The sequence below is a fragment of the Colletotrichum navitas genome, assembly GCF_030913465.1.
Source record: "Colletotrichum navitas strain CBS 125086 chromosome Unknown LY79scaffold_83, whole genome shotgun sequence".
NCBI lineage: Eukaryota > Fungi > Ascomycota > Sordariomycetes > Glomerellales > Glomerellaceae > Colletotrichum > Colletotrichum navitas.
Genome location: NW_026850629.1, coordinates 55216 through 73427, shown reverse-complemented (window position 1 = coordinate 73427; position 18212 = coordinate 55216). Strand labels below are relative to the sequence as shown.

Here is an 18212-nt window from a genome sequence, read left to right as displayed (position 1 = left end):
ATCTTCTTATTTTAATTCATCCGATGGGATGCTACGATGCGACGACCGCGCAAGACCACTTGGGGATACGTAAACGAAAGGCGGTTAACAGGGGTTTGGTGGGATGGGATCAATGATACCTCGAAGCGGCCAAGCAGAGGGATTTTGGATAATTTAGGAGTACTTGGGTTTAGGGCATCACGCCATGGACATGCCATGGCTGGCGTATTTGGAGTTTATTCCGATGGCAGCACAGCGAGCACACGTTTTTCACGGAATGACACACATTGTACAGTATAATCAGCAACGGAGATGATCAGATGGCGAAGCCGATACCACGATACCAGCGGGAGGACGGGTGGAGACTCTAAGCCAACAGCAAGAGAGGAGAGAAATGGAGAGACGATGATGAAACGACTTCACAAAAGCGCGATAGATATCCCGAAAAGGATGACATTGATGCCGCGGTGTGTGTACGGAGTGGGTGTGGGTGGCCGAGAGATGAGGTGAGATGAAGGGACGGAGAAACTGCGGGGTAGGTAGGGATGCATAGCGCCAAACCCACCCCAATCTGACGAGATGAGAAACCAACCAATCGAGCCGAGTGACCTGAATAGGCTGGTCTGCAACGACGCCGAGGCACGAGTACGGAGCCTAGCTGGACGAGGAAGAGGATGGTCTCGGGAGCCTTGGGCAGGACGCGATTAGAGGCTCCCACCCGGCTTACTTCTCTTCGCCAGATTCCCATCACTTCAGTCAGCAATCGCTTTGGGGGCCTTGCTGTGGTTCCTCGAGTAGGGGGGCCATGTAGACGCATGCGGTGAGCAAGTCAACAGGGTGTGTGTAAATGAACAGTCACTCAGTCGACTTGGGTCGATGCGCCGAGGCCCCCCCACACATAACCACAGTCCCCCGTCGCACGTCGCCTAACTCTTAGTCGCCTGGCTGCCTGGCCGTCAGCCCGGTTTCGGCCTGCCCCGGCGGCGGGTTGGATTGGGCGTCCCATTTTCCCCGAGGGTTCGGCGGGCGGGATCATGCTCTCGAGAGTTTGCGCACGATAAGGCACCGGGGCCGAGTGCCAGTGAAGCTGGTCTCCGCACAGCTGGCTTCCACCGTAAGAATCATCGTGCGTGTGCTGGTTGATCAGTCACCTTTCGGCAGGTTTCCCACCAGTGACCCGCCAAAGCGCGAATCTCGGGAACGTCGCTCAACGACGCCGGCGGCCAGCATCTTAATGGAGAATGAAGGATTTCCAGCAGCCCCCGATTCCTCGATGGGGACGAGGAGGAAAGTAGTCAGGATCCCCGCACATGATTTGGAAAACCCCCCAGCAAACAAACAAATACTAGAACACGTTCGGAATAGACGCCCTTCATCCTCGGATTCTGGATTTTTTTTTTTTTCTTTTTTTTTTTCCCCCGTTACGCCAGTGACATGGGATGCTGCTGCCTCCCCGCCCCTGACCTCCGTTATATTCGGGCTTTGAAATCGGCTTTTGGTGAGAGGGGGCGCGAAACCGACCTTTACCATTTTGACATGTGCTTTGCTTGGCTCGTTGTCCACTTTGTTTCTTGCCGGGACCCTCTCTTTGTGTGTCTGGGTCGGGAGGATTGTCGATCCTTGTTCCTCTGGCGAGAGAGCGTCGCTGCCCCCTTGCCTCTCCTCCCATCATTGTTCCGCTCGTTCCCGCGATGACCTGCGTGAGCTCGAAATCAATCACACAGCACAGACATACATACAACACCTAACGTATAACACAAAATGGGCAGTGGGAACGCGGAGCTGCAACTACACCAGGGGAATGCTTGATTCCAGGTGGGGGGTTGAGCGAGGGTGTGTGGGACGAGTGGAACTGGCGTTAGTTGGGCCTGGGATGACGAGCTTTCCCGCCCGGCGCCGGGCGGCGTGCGGGATCGAATTAGTCGAGCGGATGCGGATGACAGGGGGGAGAGGGTGGGGGGGGGGGGGGGGGGGATGACGGGCCCGGTTGTTCATTCACCGTTACTAGTTCTGGTCATTACCGTATTTCTAATTCTCTCCCCCCTCTTGCATTCTATGTGGTTAATTGTCATGGATGGCTGGTCTTTGGGGGAGGGGGACTCTCTAGACAAGTCTCACCCGGGCGCCACACCCGACATTCGTCCCGGGATGTCACGAGATTCCAACGAGCTCGCGCGGCCGGGGTTTGTCGTTTCGAAAGAAGAAAAGGAGGGCAGAAGGAAGAGCTCCGCAGACGATAAGCTTTTTTCTTCTTTCCACTTCTTTCCTTTTCCTCTTATCTGTGTTTCTCGGGTGGGGGGGGGGGCGCATCGCGCTCCAATCGTTACGAATGTGATGTGACGGAGGGGGGGAGGACTGCATACGTGTGTGAGTGTGTGAGTGTGTTTGCTCGGATCCTTCCGGGTTAGCGCCGGAGCACGCGAGGAGAGACAACATGACCCCATTTCTCTCGGAGGCTGGGGACTCTCTGGTGAGCTTGATTGAACTTGGCGCCCGGCCAGCTAGGGCTGAAGGGGATCGGCGGAGGGAGGCGAGGCACTGTGGAGGAGGGTATCGACTACTGGCGCCATAACAGCACATCGCACTATACGGATACGGCGGTTCTTTTGTTGGATGGGGGGAGGGAGGGCATTTACGAACCCCCCATCTTTCATCCTCTCGTTTTGAAGCACAACGTAGCCCCCTTCCTCCTTCCTCCCCTCGGACTAGGGGTTGGGGGGGAGACGCGCTGACCTGGTACGTGGGATAGGCTGGATGTTCTGGACTTGCAGTCTAACGATGTTGTCGGGTCTGCGTCACGACGGCGGGAATACAGCACGATGAAGGGTGGTCTGGTCTGACTTGGACCGCCATGGTCAGGGTCCGATACCGGGACAAGGCAGACAATCCCAGGAGGCGTATGGCGCCGTAAAAAGCCCGATCGAATGGATCACAACCATAGAGGCATAAGATTTATCCAAATCACGTTGCCTCAACCTGGTTCAGCCGCAACTCTGGCAGGTTGTGGGACGGTTTCCGATTCCGGCCTATTCCCGACTTACACGTGCCCCCTCTCAGCGCAGTTTCGCATCAGCTGGTGGCGCAGACCGACCTGGCTTTTGAGAGATTCGCTAGCCACCACCAACATACCGAGACTCGCGGTGCAGAGAGGCCGTCTTTAATTGTTACTCCAAATAATACGTCTCGGTAGAAAGCCACAAGGGGAGGTGAGGGGGGGGAAGGAGGAGGCTGTGAGCAAGACATTGATTGTGGGGGTTTTTTTTTCTGTTTCTTTTTTACGGGTTTAGCGAGCCCGTGGGCATTCACAGCGGACGGGCTGGTATTAATACTTGGTGGCTGCTGGCTTGCCGTCACCAACAAGACCGTCGCCCGTCAACAGGCGGGGACTGGGTCAGAGGGACAGAGCGGTTCGGAACGCGGCCGAGGCAGTGGGGGCCGTGGGCAGGAGGCAACAGCTGCGGGCTGCAGGCTACCATCCTGACGAGGCGGGACTGCTGTCCCGGAGTCCGACGCCGGGGGAGCCGCTGCGTTTCGACCACGAGCGTCGTCGGCGTGGTCATCTCATCTCGAGCACGGTCAGCGGGCCGGGCCAGGCCGGTTTCAGCGCCGTCGCCGCCGGCGACGACGGCAGCTTCTCGGTCAGTCTTACAACGCAGAGAGGTGACCCAAGTGGCGCCCAAGCCTCGCCTTTGCTAGCCGCATCGCATTCCAACTCACTCTCGGCCATTAACATACGCGAGGCCAAGCGACGCCCACCCCTCGAACCGACGCTGTAACCCCCCTCTAATCCCAACAGCGAGTCCACTGTCCAACAGCCGAAAGACGTCAGAAACAGAGATACAGAGCACCTGGCTCTGCGTCAGAAACTGGTACAAGGAGCTCCCGCGTGTTGCTATCGACACCACATCCCGTCTTGGGTGTCGCCCGGGTCGTCGGCCGCCCCGAGGTCGAGCGTGAGCTCGCTGCCATCTCCGCGGACACGACGCACACCCGGCCAGCCGCCCCACCTCAAAAACAACCACTTCGCCTTCAGCACGTTCCAGGCCTCGGGGAGGCGACGAGAAGTACGGCCTCGTGATCCTTGCGCGGATGGGCTAGTTTGGCTCTGGGTTAGTAGTATCGAGATTCGAGAAGTCCTAAGCGTGTGAAATGACGGCCGTCTACAAACCGGTGTGGGTATGTATATACTTGCATGGCTACTAAACCCACTTCTGTGTAAATAGGAAAAAGAGGGGAAAAGCAAGAGAAGTGAGGGATACAAAGTGCGCCGAGGGGGAATCGAACCCCCGGCTCCCCGACGCTGCTTGATGGCAACGGAGAATTTTACCACTAAACCATCGGCGCATATCATGATATTTGCTCGTAGCGTCGCTAGGACGCTTGTTGGGGACATCGGGGCGGTGAGAGGCTCATGTGGGATTCGCCTGTTTGTGCGTGGGGCTCTCGGTGTGGAGGCCGAGGGTTTGGCGGTATTCAAGCAGTGGGGCGGCGGCAAGTCAAGGGAACCAGCGTGGATGAGTCGAAGAGAGAGGAGGGCCTTTTAGCAGAGCGGCTCGCTTTCCTCGACGCCCCTCCGATATTGAAGGCAGCATCGAGGCTCGCCTTCAGTGCTGCGGCTCCTATGCCTTGTGCTTTTTTGCTCTAGTCTCGCTTGCCTTTACTGACCCGGTGTCGCCCAGAAACCATTTAGACATGGAGATAGAAGGACGTACAAGAGAGCCGAGATACGGGCTCTCTGCCCCGGGGCACAGAAAGAAAACGAGCAAGGAGAGAGAAGCGAGGAGCATGAGCTGCCATGTAGAGAGGCCGAGTTTTGCAGGAGATACTTACTCCTATGCGTCATCGACTATCAATCATTCTTCATTGCCCTCCTCACATGCTGTACAACTTGCTTGCGATGAGTCAAAGATAAGCCCGTCCCAACGATGCACCATGTGTGGAAAACTCAACTGTAAATCAAACGGAGGCATCAGGTCGGTTGCACGTTGAAACCTCGAGTTGATATAAAAGCAATGCTGTCTCAAATTCAGTCGACTATGTCATTGAGGTTCCAACCCCAAGCGATCTCATAGCTCTAGATTGAAAGCAATATGAACCCTGAACGCATAAAGCATCCCGAGATGCTCTCCAACTTAATTCTCTCCAACTTGCCTCTTTCGATGCTCCAAAACGCGTCGACCATTGAACGCAAACCCGGTACCAAAAGCACAGGAGAAAAAAAGAAAGAAAGAAAAAAACCGGAAACAGCGACCTATAGTTGTCGCCAAATCACTTCCCCAGAAAGTCGTTCTACTCGAATGTCTCAGTTTTCACGTTCGGAAGAAACGGCTGTTGATCCTCCTCTGCATCCATGCTCTCGAACTCCTCCAATGGATGCGTCGGCGCCGGGAGACGGATGAAGACTCGGTACCAGTCGGACCGCCAAGCGCCAATAATGCCAGAAAGCGAATTCTTGGTCTCGACGCTGATTTCCTCCGATGTCGTCAGTTTAACTTGCCTCCCGCAAAGTCGCTTGGACAAGCGGGTCATTTCCTTCTTGATAAGAGTACCACAGCCCTTCTTCTCGTCTTTCCAATAGTTGGCAACGTCGGTAGAGAGCTGTTTGATATCGCCTACAAGTTCCAGCTCAAGGTCGTTGCGCACCGTCTCAAACATGTTGTAGCCGACGGCACTGGCATGTGTACGGACTGCCTTCGTTTGCATCTTCATGAATCCGTTACCTGGGATGGTGTAAGCAGCATGTCCTTTCTCAATGTAGCCATGAGTGTTCAGGATGTACCTTTGTGTTGGATGGCAGCTTCGAAACCTGGTCGCATGCGACTTGCCATTGCTGCCTGCAGGATACCTCTTTTCTCCCTGGATGTCTCCTGGAACTTGTTGACGCGCGCTCGGACATCCGCAATGTATTTCTCGAAGAGATGATCCAGCTTGAATACATTTGCCTTCAACAAATCTCTGAAACACTGCGGCAATTCTTCGTCCTCCAAGATTTTCTGGACCCAGGTGGTGAAGACCTTCAGCCCGCACCCTCGGATGCTGCCTTTAATGACTGGAATTCTACGCGTGAATTGAAAGGCCCAGCTCGAAAAATGGGCTTGCCAGAAAGCGTGGGAACTGTCTAGAGTCAGGAAACATGGATGGTGGGAAAAGTCGTGATGCGACACTTACACATCGTCCATCCAGTGAATCGTGGACTTGGGCTGTCCGTTTCTTGCTGGACGTATGAATGGGCCTCCATTTCTTCTGACACAGGCCCTGTAGGTGGACCAGTGAGTCTTCTCGTGCCTGGACAACGACGTCACGCTTGCCCGCGGATTCTTTTTCACCCAACCCTCAACTGCTCGGTCGAGTAGTTTGGCAGCCATGACTAGCTTTGGCTCTTCTTTTGTCATCTTCCTGGCTACACTCGTTCTCTTCAGAGGAGTATCTCGCAGAGGTCTCAGAGCAGCAAGTTTCCCTTGAATGGCGACGCGAACTTTCTGGTTGATTTGCTATCGTCGCGGTAAGTAACGTGGCCGTCCAGCAAGGATGTACGACTTACTTCCTTAAGAGTGTTGCTTAGGCGAGAGATGCTATTCTCAAGCTTCATCTTCTCGCCACTAGTGAGCTTGGAGGTGCCCAATTCATTATCTTGATTCCAACCATCGGCCGCGTCAAACAGGACTTGCAGATGATGAATATCGCTGTCAACCCACTCCTCTCTGTAATCGAGAGAAACTTGGTCAAGCCAAGATCTGAGGTTCGGGATGCCGGTCGACTCCTGGTTGGGAAATCCCTCAATGATGCGTCTTTTGCGCGACCTTTCGAATTTTCGGAATGCCTTGCTGCTAACAGGAAACACCTCTGTTAGGGTGCCTGAGGTCGCTCGGGACTTCCTGTTTTTCTTCCTAGTTGCAAGGAGGTTGTCCTTGACTTTCTGCTTCAACTCGGCGTTCCGCTCTTGGATGCAGAGTGCCTTGAGCATAGATTTGAGTTCTTCTGTGTGTACATCTGGGTAGTCATTGCCATATCCAGGCTTAACCGACTCGCTTCTCTGTCTCACCTTTCGTGTCAGTGCATCGTTGCCTCTTCGTCGTTTCTCACCAGTCTGATAGACATCGTCGTGGTGACCATGACCATCGTCCTCGCCTGAGTCATCTCCCTCGCGTTCTTCGCGGTCTTTGAGTTCACGGCAAATTCTGCGAATGTCATCTGTAGGAAACTCCTTTTCTGCGGAATCGCAATCAATGTCATCAATCTTGGTGATGGCCACACAGAGCGAATCAGGCTTCAACATGTCGTTCATGTCCAAAACCAAGGTTTCTTGCTCTGACAAGAGGAGCTCTGCAGCTGCTCTATTGTCGGCAGCTCTTATTGCTGGCGTCACAACGATTCTCTTCTCGAGGCGCTCGGAGTAGTCCCGCGCGATCTGGGCACGCGATTCCAGGGCATCCATGACACCGGGCAGATCAACGAGCTTGATTCCGTGACGGAGGATTTCAGACCGGAGAAAGATCTCTACCTGCTCAACCAGAGGCCAGTATTGTGTCCCCGAAAGCTTGCCCGTCGAGCTGGCCACATAGGGCGTGAGAAGATCGATGAAATTCTCTCTCGACACAGCCTTGAGAGGCTTGAAGGTTTTGTCCGATATGTCGCCTCTCCTATTTCTGAAAACAGTGTAGAAGGCAGGCGAGCTTCGAATGATCTGTTCCGGAGATGATTTTCGGACCAGATCTTGTGTAAGTCCAGACCAGCTGGCAACGTTTTTGACTTGCCTGGTGGCCTGGGCGCATCGATCATTGTATTCGGGGTCTGGGTCATCTCCGTGGGCTTTGCGAGTATCTTCAAGATCCGCCAGCTCGGCCTTGAGCGCGTCGAGTTCAGCTTCGACAGTCTCGTAACTCTTGAAAGTAATATTTCCTCTGAAGTTCTTCCCATCTGTGATGTCATAGTTCCATCCAAAGATACAGACGGCCGCTGTGCAAGCCTCGGAATTGCTGGTGGGCACAATTGGGCACCCAAGGAGTGCATTGATCAGGGAACTTTTGCCGAGTCCTGTCTCCCCAACAACGCCAACTAGAATCTCGCGCGACTTGATGCTGTCTTTCAGGACATCTGCTCCATGGTAAGTATCAACATGGCATCGTACGCGTTGGGGAATGATGTGACCCGGATTTTTACCTAGATTTCCATTCCAATCCTCCAAGCGTTCTAGGCCCCGCCCGGCTGGATCGTCATGCAGGAGTTTTTTGAGTTTCTGAAGCAGGTTCATGCCTTTCTCACGAGCTTCCTCCTTTGCCTTGACACGCTCGGCAGTGTCATGGAGGACGACGGGCTGAGGTGCGTCTGCCATGGTGGCCAATGAGCAAGCAAGGTTGCAAGAAGGGTCTCGTTGAAGGGTAAGGTGCTGCAATAAGTAAGCGCTGGAAATATCACCGCCACTGAATGTATGGGTGGGTGTGAAGGTGAATACAGCTGGGTAAAGTGTATGTTTCTCTAGTGAAGATGAAGTAGAGATCGGCTTGATCGAAAAGAACTGCAGATAATGCTTACGAGTGAGGAGAGGTGGAGGTTGGAAAGATAAGAAGAGCAAGGAAGAAGGAATTTATACTGTAGGGGGTCTGGAAAGAACTAAAGGAAGAACAGCAGGTAGTTGCACACGCAACAAGAGGCAGGTGCTCTCGCGGAAATCGTGGGAATCAGCAGGAAGGAGAGTCCCGTGGTAGTGAGTGGTACGGGCGAGATAGAAACTGGGATGGAGTTGACCGGGGAGGATTTGAAAACGCTACTGCCTCAAGCCAGACGATGAAAAATTGTGAAATATCAGGAAAGGTGATGTGTGCAAAAGAAGTTAGCAAAGGTCAGGGAGTTGGGGCCCAAAGTTTATGAATTGCTCAGGCAAGTAAGTTGTGCTGTATACGTTGGGCTTGAACCAGAGGGCGAAGCGAGAAAGTTGGGATGTAGAGCGTGGTCCAGGGAATTGTGTCTTGCGGGAGTTGGAAAGCTGCGCAGAGAAATTTGGACTGTGTGACGAAAGAGTCTGATGAGGTTAGGCAGGTTGTTTTGTAAGGGAGAACTTAGTCAAGGATAGGAGTAAAGGATGGAGGTAGGTAGATATCAGTCGCTGAGGAGACTTGGGAAGGAACGGCAGAAGGAAGGTGCCCCTAAGCCGTACATGACGGTTATGACATCCACCCTTCGTCGAGTCTAAGATCCGCGAAATACCTGGTACTGAGAACCATCATGTTACATCTCACACGTCGTTGCTGTGAAGAGAGACAGTAACAATTGTCTAGGAGGGAGCAAAGTTGCTATTGGCATTCATGGGGCAAAAACCACCTAGCTTGATGATTTTACAGAGATCTGGGCTTGAGAGCCTACATGGTCAGTCGTGACCTATGGTTACCGAGCGGGAAGTCCAAGTTGTTACGTTGTTCTATCATCAGAACCATACGGGCCGGCTTGGGGATCTCTTCTTCTCACGTCAGAACGGATACTAGGGAATTGGACAAGGCGTGGGATAGCATATACGCAATATGCATTCCTCTTTTCCCGTCTCCTCTTGCTTACTCCTATCAGTCGCCCCAGTGCACAAATCACATATTATCGTTCATTATCTGAACAAATCCCTCTGTGGTTGACCCAGACCCGAGTAACGAGACTATTCTGCGTCTCAGACCCCATCGCTCAACAATATGAGCCTCTTTGGGAGCTGAGTCTACCACATACGACCATACCCACCGGAGAATTCGGGATCCCGTCCGCTCTCCCATAGACAAGCCGGTGAGGGCCAAACTAGTAGTTGGGTCGGTGACGACCAGCGAATCCTTGGTGTTGTATGTCTTTTGTTTTTGCGTGTGTATCTGCTACCGAGGAAGACGTACAACAAACGCAATGCTGATGGGGGATTGTGTTTTTGTGACAGCGAGTTGCCAACGCAGCGCGATTATTTCCGGGTATCTAACACGAAGAAAAGATCATCAACCATGGCGATGTCTTCTTGCTAAACGCATCCATCGCCTCTTATCAGGTAAGCTACTCCTAGCCACCAAAACCTCCCATTAGAAGCGGGTTCACACAGAGTATACACAGTTCACACAGGTCCCGCCACTGTGTTTGGAAGGAATGACTACTTAGAGTCCTTGGCGACCTGAAACATGCGGTTCAGACGAAGACACTTCTGTCGTCCAGTGCTTCTTATGGCCGGCTTGCGATTGTCACGCTTTCTTCGGGTCTTTCCGGCCCTGAACCGGCGAGGCCGACGTCGGCTTCCTTATGTTCCAGCTCCCGCGAGTCCTTCCGGCCTTCACGTTCCGGGAGCGCTAGCGTAGCAGCGTCGTTCTCATGACTCGAACCCCGTGATTGCTTTTCGCCAGTCGATGAGGTATGATCACCCGCAGATTCGGACTCAGGCACGTGCGTGACCTCGGGCGCGTCGTACTCGGCCAGGTACGCCTGCAGCTTCCACAGATAGAGCTGGAGGGGTATTGAGCGCTGCTTGCGCAAGAGGAACAGCGAGCTGTCGCGGAACATTGGGATCTCTCGCAGCTTCGCCAGGTGGTCCTCGCCCAGCAGCCACCCGAGGTCGTAGACCGGCAACTTCTTCTCGTACTTGGCCTTCGGCACGTCGTACGTGGAGAATGGCTCCAGCGCCGTGGCGGCGGCGGCGGCGGCGTTGTCGCCCCCATCTGGCCTGGTCGCCGCGCCCAGCCTCTGGGGCCCGTTCTCCGCGTAGTACCACAGCAGACACCCTCGCTGCGGTATCGTCGCGGCCCTGTCCCAGCTCCCGAGGCGCAGGAGGTACGACCGGTGGTCCTGCCCCGCACGGAGCTCGGCGAAGTAGACAAGGTACTTCATGACGTTCCGGCGCATGTTGTCGAGGACGAAGTCATCCATGTCCTCCCGCCATACCTGTCTCTTGGCAATGCGCTGTGTGAGGGAGCCCCCCCGCCTGGACAGCAGGGCCTTCCATTTTTCGCCGTAGAGGCCCTTTTTCTTGGTCCCGCTGATGGACTTGAGGAGGGGTCTCCTCGCGAGCATATAGCAGGCCGGAGACCGTCTCAGGAGTTTCTGCGTAGCCTTTTGTTGCGCAACGGGGGTCTCTGCCGGGATTTGCGGTTCTGAGGGAACGTCATCTTCGTGTGGTTCATCGTCCCTTTCCCAATCCTTTGCGGCGTACATCACATCCAAGTCACCGGGTGTCCACCAGAAGCTCTTTGTTTCCGGGTTCTCAATCGCCTTGAACTCTTGTAGGAAGTATTTCGGTAGACGGACGTCAGTGATTGGGCATAGTCTGACAGGAGTCGAAAGGGCGAGGGCTGTGAGAGTATGTCAGTAACGTGCTGAAGTCGGGGTTTTGCGGTGCGTCGGTATGATGACTGACCATATGGATTCGCCTCAAGCTTCTTACGAAACCGGCCCGCAGGTAGCACGTCCTTAGGCCGCCTGGGCTTCGGAGTCTTATACCTCGTCCGGGCCTCCATCCACCGAGGATCCATCACGGGCGAGATGGGCAGGTCGCCCACCGACGTCCCGATCGTCTTGTTCATCGAGTCGACTTTCAGCTTCTGATCGTACCCCCTAAGGCCCTTCTCCGTCCTGCGAGCGAACTCGTGCCTTCTGAAGAATGGTGACGGCTTCTCGGGAAAGCCATCTGACTTTTGCCGGCATTGACAGAACTGTGTCGGTGCGCTGCCTGCAGGACGCAGAAGGGGCCGAACTGCCGTACATCGTTTCATCTCGGGTCGCCGTGTCGGGGCGTCGCCGTGTCGGGGCGGGAGTCAGTCGGCGACGGGGAGGGCACGCAAGGTCTCGGCGTTCGGAAGGGTCTCGAATGACGTTGGGGGGAACCGGGTGGACCAGGAGCTGGGCGATAAAGGAAAAAAAGCTTTACGCGCTTCGGGGCAATTTTTAGGCGAAGACGCGTGAGAAGCTCGGAGCTCGGGGGTCAGTGCAGGGGGGTAAGCTGGCAGCTTCAGCAGAGCGTGATGTCTCTGCGCAGCGCAACGTCACCTGCCGCCGATTGCCGCTTTTGCATCTTTTCGGCCTCAGAACCATCACCGCACTCACACCTTACACACACACACACCAACGCACTGCATTGCGCACCCCAGCAGCCATGAACTGTCAAAGGACACTGTTCCGAGCCCTGAGAGCCGTTCCTCGGCAGCATGTCAGAACCTTCACGAACTTCCCAAGCTTCCCCATTGGAGGAGGTGGCGGCGGCGGCAACAGCCCGCCTGTCGCAAACATCCCTATGCCTTACATCACCGAAGTCTCGGTTCGTCATCCATGATTCTCCAACATGCCCCTTAGGCCGCGAAAGCTAATCGAGTAGTCCAATGGCTGGAGGACATGTCAGTACCGAACACGCCCGCTTAATTGAGCTCCCCTCGCTGACAGTGCAGATAGACGACATCTTCTCCAAGCTGCTGCAGGTAAACCATTCTACAGGAGTCCGGCTTGTCTCGCAAACAACTGACGAATCCAGGAACGAATTGTCTGCCTCAACGGCGCGATCGACGATACCGTCTCGGCCTCAATAGTCGCACAGCTACTATGGCTCGAGTCCGATAGCCCCGACAAAGCAATCACCATGTACATTAACTCCCCGGGCGGCTCAGTCTCATCAGGTAGCGACACACTGTTTTCGCAACGAAACGGAGAAAGCTGACACGAGCCAGGACTGGCAATCTACGATACGATGACATATATCAAGTCGCCGGTGTCAACGGTATGCCTTGGCGCCGCGTCGTCGATGGCAGCGCTGCTTTTGACGGGAGGCGAGGCGGGCAAGAGATACGCACTGCCGCACAGCTCCGTCATGATCCACCAGCCGCTCGGCGGGACGCAGGGCCAGGCGTCGGACATTCTCATTTACGCGAACCAGATCCAGCGCATCCGCAAACAGATCAACGAGATCATGAAGCGGCACATCAACAAGTCGTTCGGCCAAGACAAGTACAGCCTCGAGGAGATCCACGACATGATGGAGCGTGATAAGTACCTGACGGCGGAGGAGGCCAAGGAGATTGGCGTCATTGACGAGATACTGACGCGGAGAGAGGAGAAGGACCTGAAGGAGAAGGATTCGACGGACGAGAAGAAGACCAAGCCGTAAAGGCTACCATAGCACTGGCCTGAGGGGAGCTATCACGCCCTGGACGAACTGCTCAGACCGTCTGGGCCAGACAGCGACTGATGTAGCAGAGCTGCGATTGAAGCAGTGGGTGGCAGTTATGGAGGCAGCATGTGCGTTGCCGGGTAGCTGCACTCCACATACGGCAGATTCGGCCTGTAAAAGCGGGGCGCATCCGGGACCGGAAGTGATCTGGGCTTAGCGGAAATAAGTAAGTACAGGATGGGAGATGACATTGTAGAAACACCTGCTCGGAGACTCATCAACGTCTAGCTGGGCAACAGTTCCAAGGACGATTATACGATTAAAGAGAGTGGCTAAAGTTAGCATTAGTATCCCTAGTGTGCAAGCCATATACCTACCTACCTACCTACCTGTACTTTGGGATGGCCTGACATTGCTCACCGTCGCTGACTGCACCGGCGCCGGTGGCTCACCTTGAGATACAGCGCGCTAGACCTGGGGGAGCATTGGTTTCAGCCAATCAGCAGCGACCTATTTCAATGCGGGGAGCACTTGGCGGGGAGCTCCAGAATTTTTTGGCAGCCGACATCGCCCAAACCGCCCCCGGTCCTGTCTGCCCCCCCAAAAAAAACAGTCGCCGATAGATTCGTGGCCGTGTGTCCCTGTGACTGTCCCTGTGATTTTGGGGTTTTCCTTTCAATTGAACCTTTTCCTCCGTGACTCACCCGGAAACAATATTTCAACCAAGAGCTGGAGCAGGTTGCAATTGTCCCGATCCAAGTCAGCTCCGCTTACAACCCACCCCCCTCCGCATTCTACCCGACCTTCCCGTCTCGTCCCTGAGGGTGAACCCTTTGCTTGACGCAATGCTCTCCCGGTCCATCTCCCTCCAGTCGCAAGCTCTCCGAGCTGCGACGAGGCGTCCTGCCTTTGCCGGTCATGCGTACGGCCTTCCTCCATCCCAATTGACCTCTCTGCAAACACAGAAAGACGGACGACGCAATGGCTAATACTCATCGCGCAGCCGCCTCCTCTCCTCCACCGCGGCCCGACGCGCCAACGAGCAGCTGAACAAGGTCTCGGCCAACATCACCCAGCCCAAGTCCCAGGGCGCCTCCCAGGCCATGCTCTACGCCACCGGCCTCACCGAGGAGGACATGAACAAGGCCCAGGTCGGCATCTCGTCCGTCTGGTACGAGGGCAACCCCTGCAACATGCACCTGCTCGACCTGTCCAACATCGTCCGCCAGTCGGTCAAGGACGCCGGCCTGATCCCCTACCAGTTCAACACCATCGGCGTCTCGGACGGCATCAGCATGGGCACCAAGGGCATGCGCTACTCGCTGCAGTCGCGCGAGATCATTGCCGACTCCATCGAGACCGTCATGAACGGCCAGTGGTACGACGCCAACGTCTCCCTGCCCGGCTGCGACAAGAACATGCCCGGCGTCGCCATCGCCATGGGTCGCGTCAACCGCCCCAGCATCATGGTCTACGGCGGCACCATCCAGCCCGGCTGCAGCAAGAGCGGCGAGTCCATCGACATCGTCTCCGCCTTCCAAGCCTACGGCCAGTACATCACCGGTGAGATCACCGAGGAGCAGCGCTTCGACATCATCCGCAACGCCTGCCCCGGCAGCGGCGCCTGCGGCGGCATGTACACCGCCAACACCATGGCCACCGCCATCGAGACCCTCGGCATGACCATGCCCGGCAGCAGCAGCAGCCCCGCCGAGGACGCGAGCAAGCGCGCCGAGTGCGAGGGCATCGGCGCCGCCATCAAGAACATCCTCCGCGAGGACATCCGCCCCCGCGACATCATGACCCGCCAGGCCTTCGAGAACGCCATGATCGTCGTCAACATCCTCGGCGGCAGCACCAACGCCGTCCTCCACCTGCTTGCCATCGCCGATTCCGTCGGCATCAAGCTCACCATCGACGACTTCCAGGCCGTCTCCGACCGCACCCCCTTCCTCGCCGACCTGAAGCCCTCGGGCAAGTACGTCATGGCCGACATGCACCGCATCGGCGGCACGCCCGGCCTGCTCAAGTTCCTCATCCAGGAGGGCCTAATCGACGGCTCCGGCATCACCGTCACCGGAAAGACAATGAAGGAGAACGTCGAGAACATGCCCTCCTTCCCGGCAGACCAGCAGATCATCCGCCCCTTCAGCAAACCTATCAAGCCCACGGGCCACATCCAGATCCTGCGCGGCCAGCTCGCGCCCGGCGGCTCCGTCGGCAAGATCACCGGCAAGGAGGGCCTACGGTTCGAGGGCAAGGCGCGCGTGTTCGACGAGGAGGACGCCTTCATCGCGGCGCTCGAGCGCGACGAGATCAAGAAGGGCGAGAAGACGGTCGTCATCATCCGCTACGAGGGCCCCAAGGGCGGCCCCGGCATGCCCGAGATGCTCAAGCCCAGTTCCGCCATCATGGGCGCCGGCCTCGGCCAGGACGTCGCCCTGCTGACGGACGGCCGCTTCTCCGGCGGCAGCCACGGCTTCCTCATCGGCCACATCGTGCCCGAGGCCATGGAGGGCGGGCCCATCGGCCTCGTCCGCGACGGCGACGTCATCACCATTGACGCCGAGAAGCGCGTCATCGACACCAACGTCTCGGACGAGGAGATGGCCAGGCGCAAAGCCGAGTGGAAGGCGCCCCCGCTCAAGTACAGCAAGGGTACCCTCAAGAAGTACTCGGCCCTCGTCAGCAACGCCAGCTCTGGATGTGTGACGGACGGCAGCATCTAAGGTATTTTTTTTCCCCCTTTGGATATTTCCCCTTGGATGTTTTCTTCAAGAGAGGGGAGGGAGTGGGCGATTTCTGTTTTGAAAGCTAGAGTTTCTACACTGTTATACCATCCATCATCTTGTACGGCTTCGGAAAAGGTAGTCCAAAATCGGAGTTTTGTTTGCGTTCATAGTAATCCTCCTCCCTCGTTGTTTAGGTATTTTCCAGCCCGAGTGAGCCAGAAAAGAAAAAGAAAAAAAACCAAAGATTCTGTTTTGACCAAGGTTGAACTGTGGTATATGCAGCATTTCCAACGACACACGTAAAGCGTACACCATGAATTACAAAGCGGCTCTTCCTGAATAGCAGATGCCGCTCATAATGCCTCCCCCCCTTCTTCGGTTGTCTGTCGTCAATTTTGAGAAACATGGCGCGTTCGAGGCAACCTCCCCGACCCTAAGCTATGCAAACATCCGCCAGACGGGGAAAAATAAGGAACCAAAAAAAAATTCACGATTGCCGCCCAACGCTGATCACGGCTGTTCAACCCTTCCCTTGTACTACATCCAAGCACCGTTGTTCGCAACTACTTGCGGCCGTTCCAGGCGTCGATGAAGGCCTCCTTGTCCCGCAACGTCAGGCCGACGCGCTTGTTGCGGCACAGCCTGGCCAGCGCCTCGCCAACCTTGTCCAGGACCCGTTGCTCCTCGATCGAGAGCGCGGAGTCAGCCCCGCCCGCAGCCCGGCGGTGCGTGGCGCCTCCATCGGCGACAGACGACGAGACGCCGTTGGCCTGGGCGGCGGAGGAGTTGAGGATGCTCTCGGCGACACGGACGCGGATGCAGGTCGTCGGGCGGGAGAGCAGGTCCCAAAGGAACTTGAACCAGAGGCCAGGGACGGGGGTCGTGACGTCGGCGGGAGTGTAGCGGATACTGACGGGGAAGATGTGGACGTCGGGGTCGACGGCGAGGAGGGATGGGGTGAATGGGAGGACGCCCTTGCCGTTGGTAGTGCAGCCCTCGGGGAAGACGGCGACGACGCGGTCCGGGTACTTGCGCAGGAGGGCGGCGAGGTCGGTGAGGCGGGCGCCCGGGCGGGGGGCGAAGCGGACGGGGGAGAAGGCGTGGCAGACGGCGCGGAGGAGAGAGATTTGCTCGACGGAACGGGTGTTGGGATAAGAGATGGTAAAGATGGGGTCGAAGATGGCGGCGAGGTAGATAGCGTCGATGGGGGAGGTGAAGTTGGCGGCGATGACGGAGCCGGGGTGCGGAAAGCGCTGCGGGGGCTGCTCGGCGAGGGTGCCCCGACGGACGCCGTCGAGCTGGAGATCAACCCACCATATGCCGGGGATGCCCATCATGCCCCAAAGCAGGACCTTGCGGACGGCCACGGGCAAGAAGGGGAGGTGCTGGAGGAAGAGAAAGTAGGCGGCGACATAGGTGATGAAGATGGGGAGGCGAACGAGGAAGAGGAAGGCGTGGAAGACGGAGGAGACGGGGGAGAGGCCCGTCTTGACGGGGATGAATGGCGAGATGCCCGAGCCTGTGAATGCATGTCAGCTGGGATGCCGCGGTATGCCGGTCGTCGATGGCGGCCGCGGTTGGTGGCGATGATGATGATGATGCTCACCTTTGTCACGGAACTGGCTAAACTTCTCCATGGTGGGTTTGGCAGTGGTGGGATACCCGCGAGCGGGTCAATGTAGGAGGCGAGACTCGTGTAAGTCAGTGATGGGCGGATGATCACCGCGACATGAGGCTCCGTTCACAACGTGGGATAAGAAGGGATACGCTGACGAGGGGTCGGTGCTCTGTCCAAAGGAGGGGGGGCGGCAGGACGGGAGGTGGGATGCAGCTCAGCAGCAATACGAGGAGTTGGGAACGAGGCCGAGAGCTGAGGAATTTCAATGAGAGTTGGGAGCGCTGCTCGTGTCACGGAGCTCTTGCTCGTCTCCTGGCATGAAATTTCTCGGGGGCTAACGAGACACAAAAACCGACCTGGCGAATGAGCTTCCCAACGTCATGGCGCGGTGGGTGATGGGTAGCAATGACATGTGAAAAGGCCACACTTTTTGTGCCTGACTGCGAGTGCTGGAAACGAGAGGGAAGGGAGGTGCTACTGTAGTGACCGCTTTCCTGATTGGGATAGAGGTACCTCGCCATGAAAATTGAGGATTGGCGCTTGATAGGTACCGGTAGGTACCTAGGTACCTCTAGGGGGAGGGAGCACACGTGTGATGCTTCAACCTGAGGCAACAGTCGATTGGACAAACACGGGAAGACGGCGGCGTTACGTAAGACACTGTACTCGCACGAGATTATGTTAACGGTCTGATCTGTTGCCGGGCAACCGTGCCACCCCTCGGCGGCTGCGGCGTGTGTACGGATACACTTCACGGTAAACACTTAGGCCCTGTCCTCCT

At 56.3% G+C, this 18212-nt stretch overlaps 8 protein-coding genes across 8 annotated transcripts; 2 read left to right on the top strand and 6 right to left on the bottom strand.

Moving 5' to 3' along the window:
* Positions 1-312: 312 nt before the first annotated feature.
* LY79DRAFT_395427 (uncharacterized protein) lies at positions 313-959 on the bottom strand. The gene has a single exon (XM_060552966.1). It carries the CDS (start codon positions 794-796, stop codon positions 347-349), a length of 450 nt encoding a protein of 149 aa, XP_060409493.1. The 5' UTR covers positions 797-959; the 3' UTR covers positions 313-346.
* Positions 960-3705: 2746 nt separating this feature from the next.
* On the bottom strand, positions 3706-4522 carry LY79DRAFT_395364 (uncharacterized protein). The gene has a single exon (XM_060552965.1). The coding sequence runs from the start codon at positions 4370-4372 to the stop codon at positions 3872-3874; it is 501 nt and encodes a 166-aa protein (XP_060409492.1). The 5' UTR covers positions 4373-4522; the 3' UTR covers positions 3706-3871.
* A 669-nt stretch (positions 4523-5191) lies between these two features.
* LY79DRAFT_640598 (uncharacterized protein) lies at positions 5192-8546 on the bottom strand. The gene is made up of 6 exons (XM_060562339.1): positions 8512-8546; positions 8140-8365; positions 6521-8073; positions 6148-6470; positions 5759-6093; positions 5192-5699 (listed from the first exon to the last, which is right to left on the bottom strand). Exons 2-6 carry the CDS (start codon positions 8309-8311, stop codon positions 5269-5271), a joined length of 2814 nt encoding a protein of 937 aa, XP_060409491.1. The 5' UTR covers positions 8312-8365; positions 8512-8546; the 3' UTR covers positions 5192-5268.
* A 1008-nt stretch (positions 8547-9554) lies between these two features.
* LY79DRAFT_524902 (uncharacterized protein) lies at positions 9555-9806 on the bottom strand (the record flags this gene model as incomplete). Its single annotated transcript, XM_060555678.1, has 1 exon — positions 9555-9806. A coding segment is annotated over one exon (252 nt), but the record flags the coding sequence as incomplete, so codon positions are not given.
* LY79DRAFT_567379 (uncharacterized protein) lies at positions 9679-11920 on the bottom strand. Its single transcript, XM_060558891.1, has 2 exons — positions 11342-11920; positions 9679-11276 (listed from the first exon to the last, which is right to left on the bottom strand). Exons 1-2 carry the CDS (start codon positions 11694-11696, stop codon positions 10156-10158), a joined length of 1476 nt encoding a protein of 491 aa, XP_060409489.1. The 5' UTR covers positions 11697-11920; the 3' UTR covers positions 9679-10155.
* On the top strand, positions 11908-13536 carry LY79DRAFT_567377 (ATP-dependent Clp protease proteolytic subunit). Its single transcript, XM_060558890.1, has 5 exons — positions 11908-12238; positions 12296-12314; positions 12370-12395; positions 12449-12590; positions 12642-13536. The coding sequence occupies exons 1-5, from the start codon at positions 12077-12079 to the stop codon at positions 13076-13078; spliced, it is 786 nt and encodes a 261-aa protein (XP_060409488.1). The 5' UTR covers positions 11908-12076; the 3' UTR covers positions 13079-13536.
* A 133-nt stretch (positions 13537-13669) lies between these two features.
* Positions 13670-15810, top strand: LY79DRAFT_652820 (dihydroxy-acid dehydratase; the record flags this gene model as incomplete). Its single annotated transcript, XM_060562586.1, has 2 exons — positions 13670-14003; positions 14085-15810. Exons 1-2 carry the CDS (start codon positions 13927-13929, stop codon positions 15808-15810), a joined length of 1803 nt encoding a protein of 600 aa, XP_060409487.1. The 5' UTR covers positions 13670-13926.
* A 566-nt stretch (positions 15811-16376) lies between these two features.
* LY79DRAFT_593628 (acyltransferase) lies at positions 16377-17450 on the bottom strand (the record flags this gene model as incomplete). The annotated part of the gene is made up of 2 exons (XM_060561582.1): positions 16377-17332; positions 17420-17450. 2 exons carry the CDS (start codon positions 17448-17450, stop codon positions 16377-16379), a joined length of 987 nt encoding a protein of 328 aa, XP_060409486.1.
* Between the last annotated feature and the right edge of the window lie 762 nt (positions 17451-18212).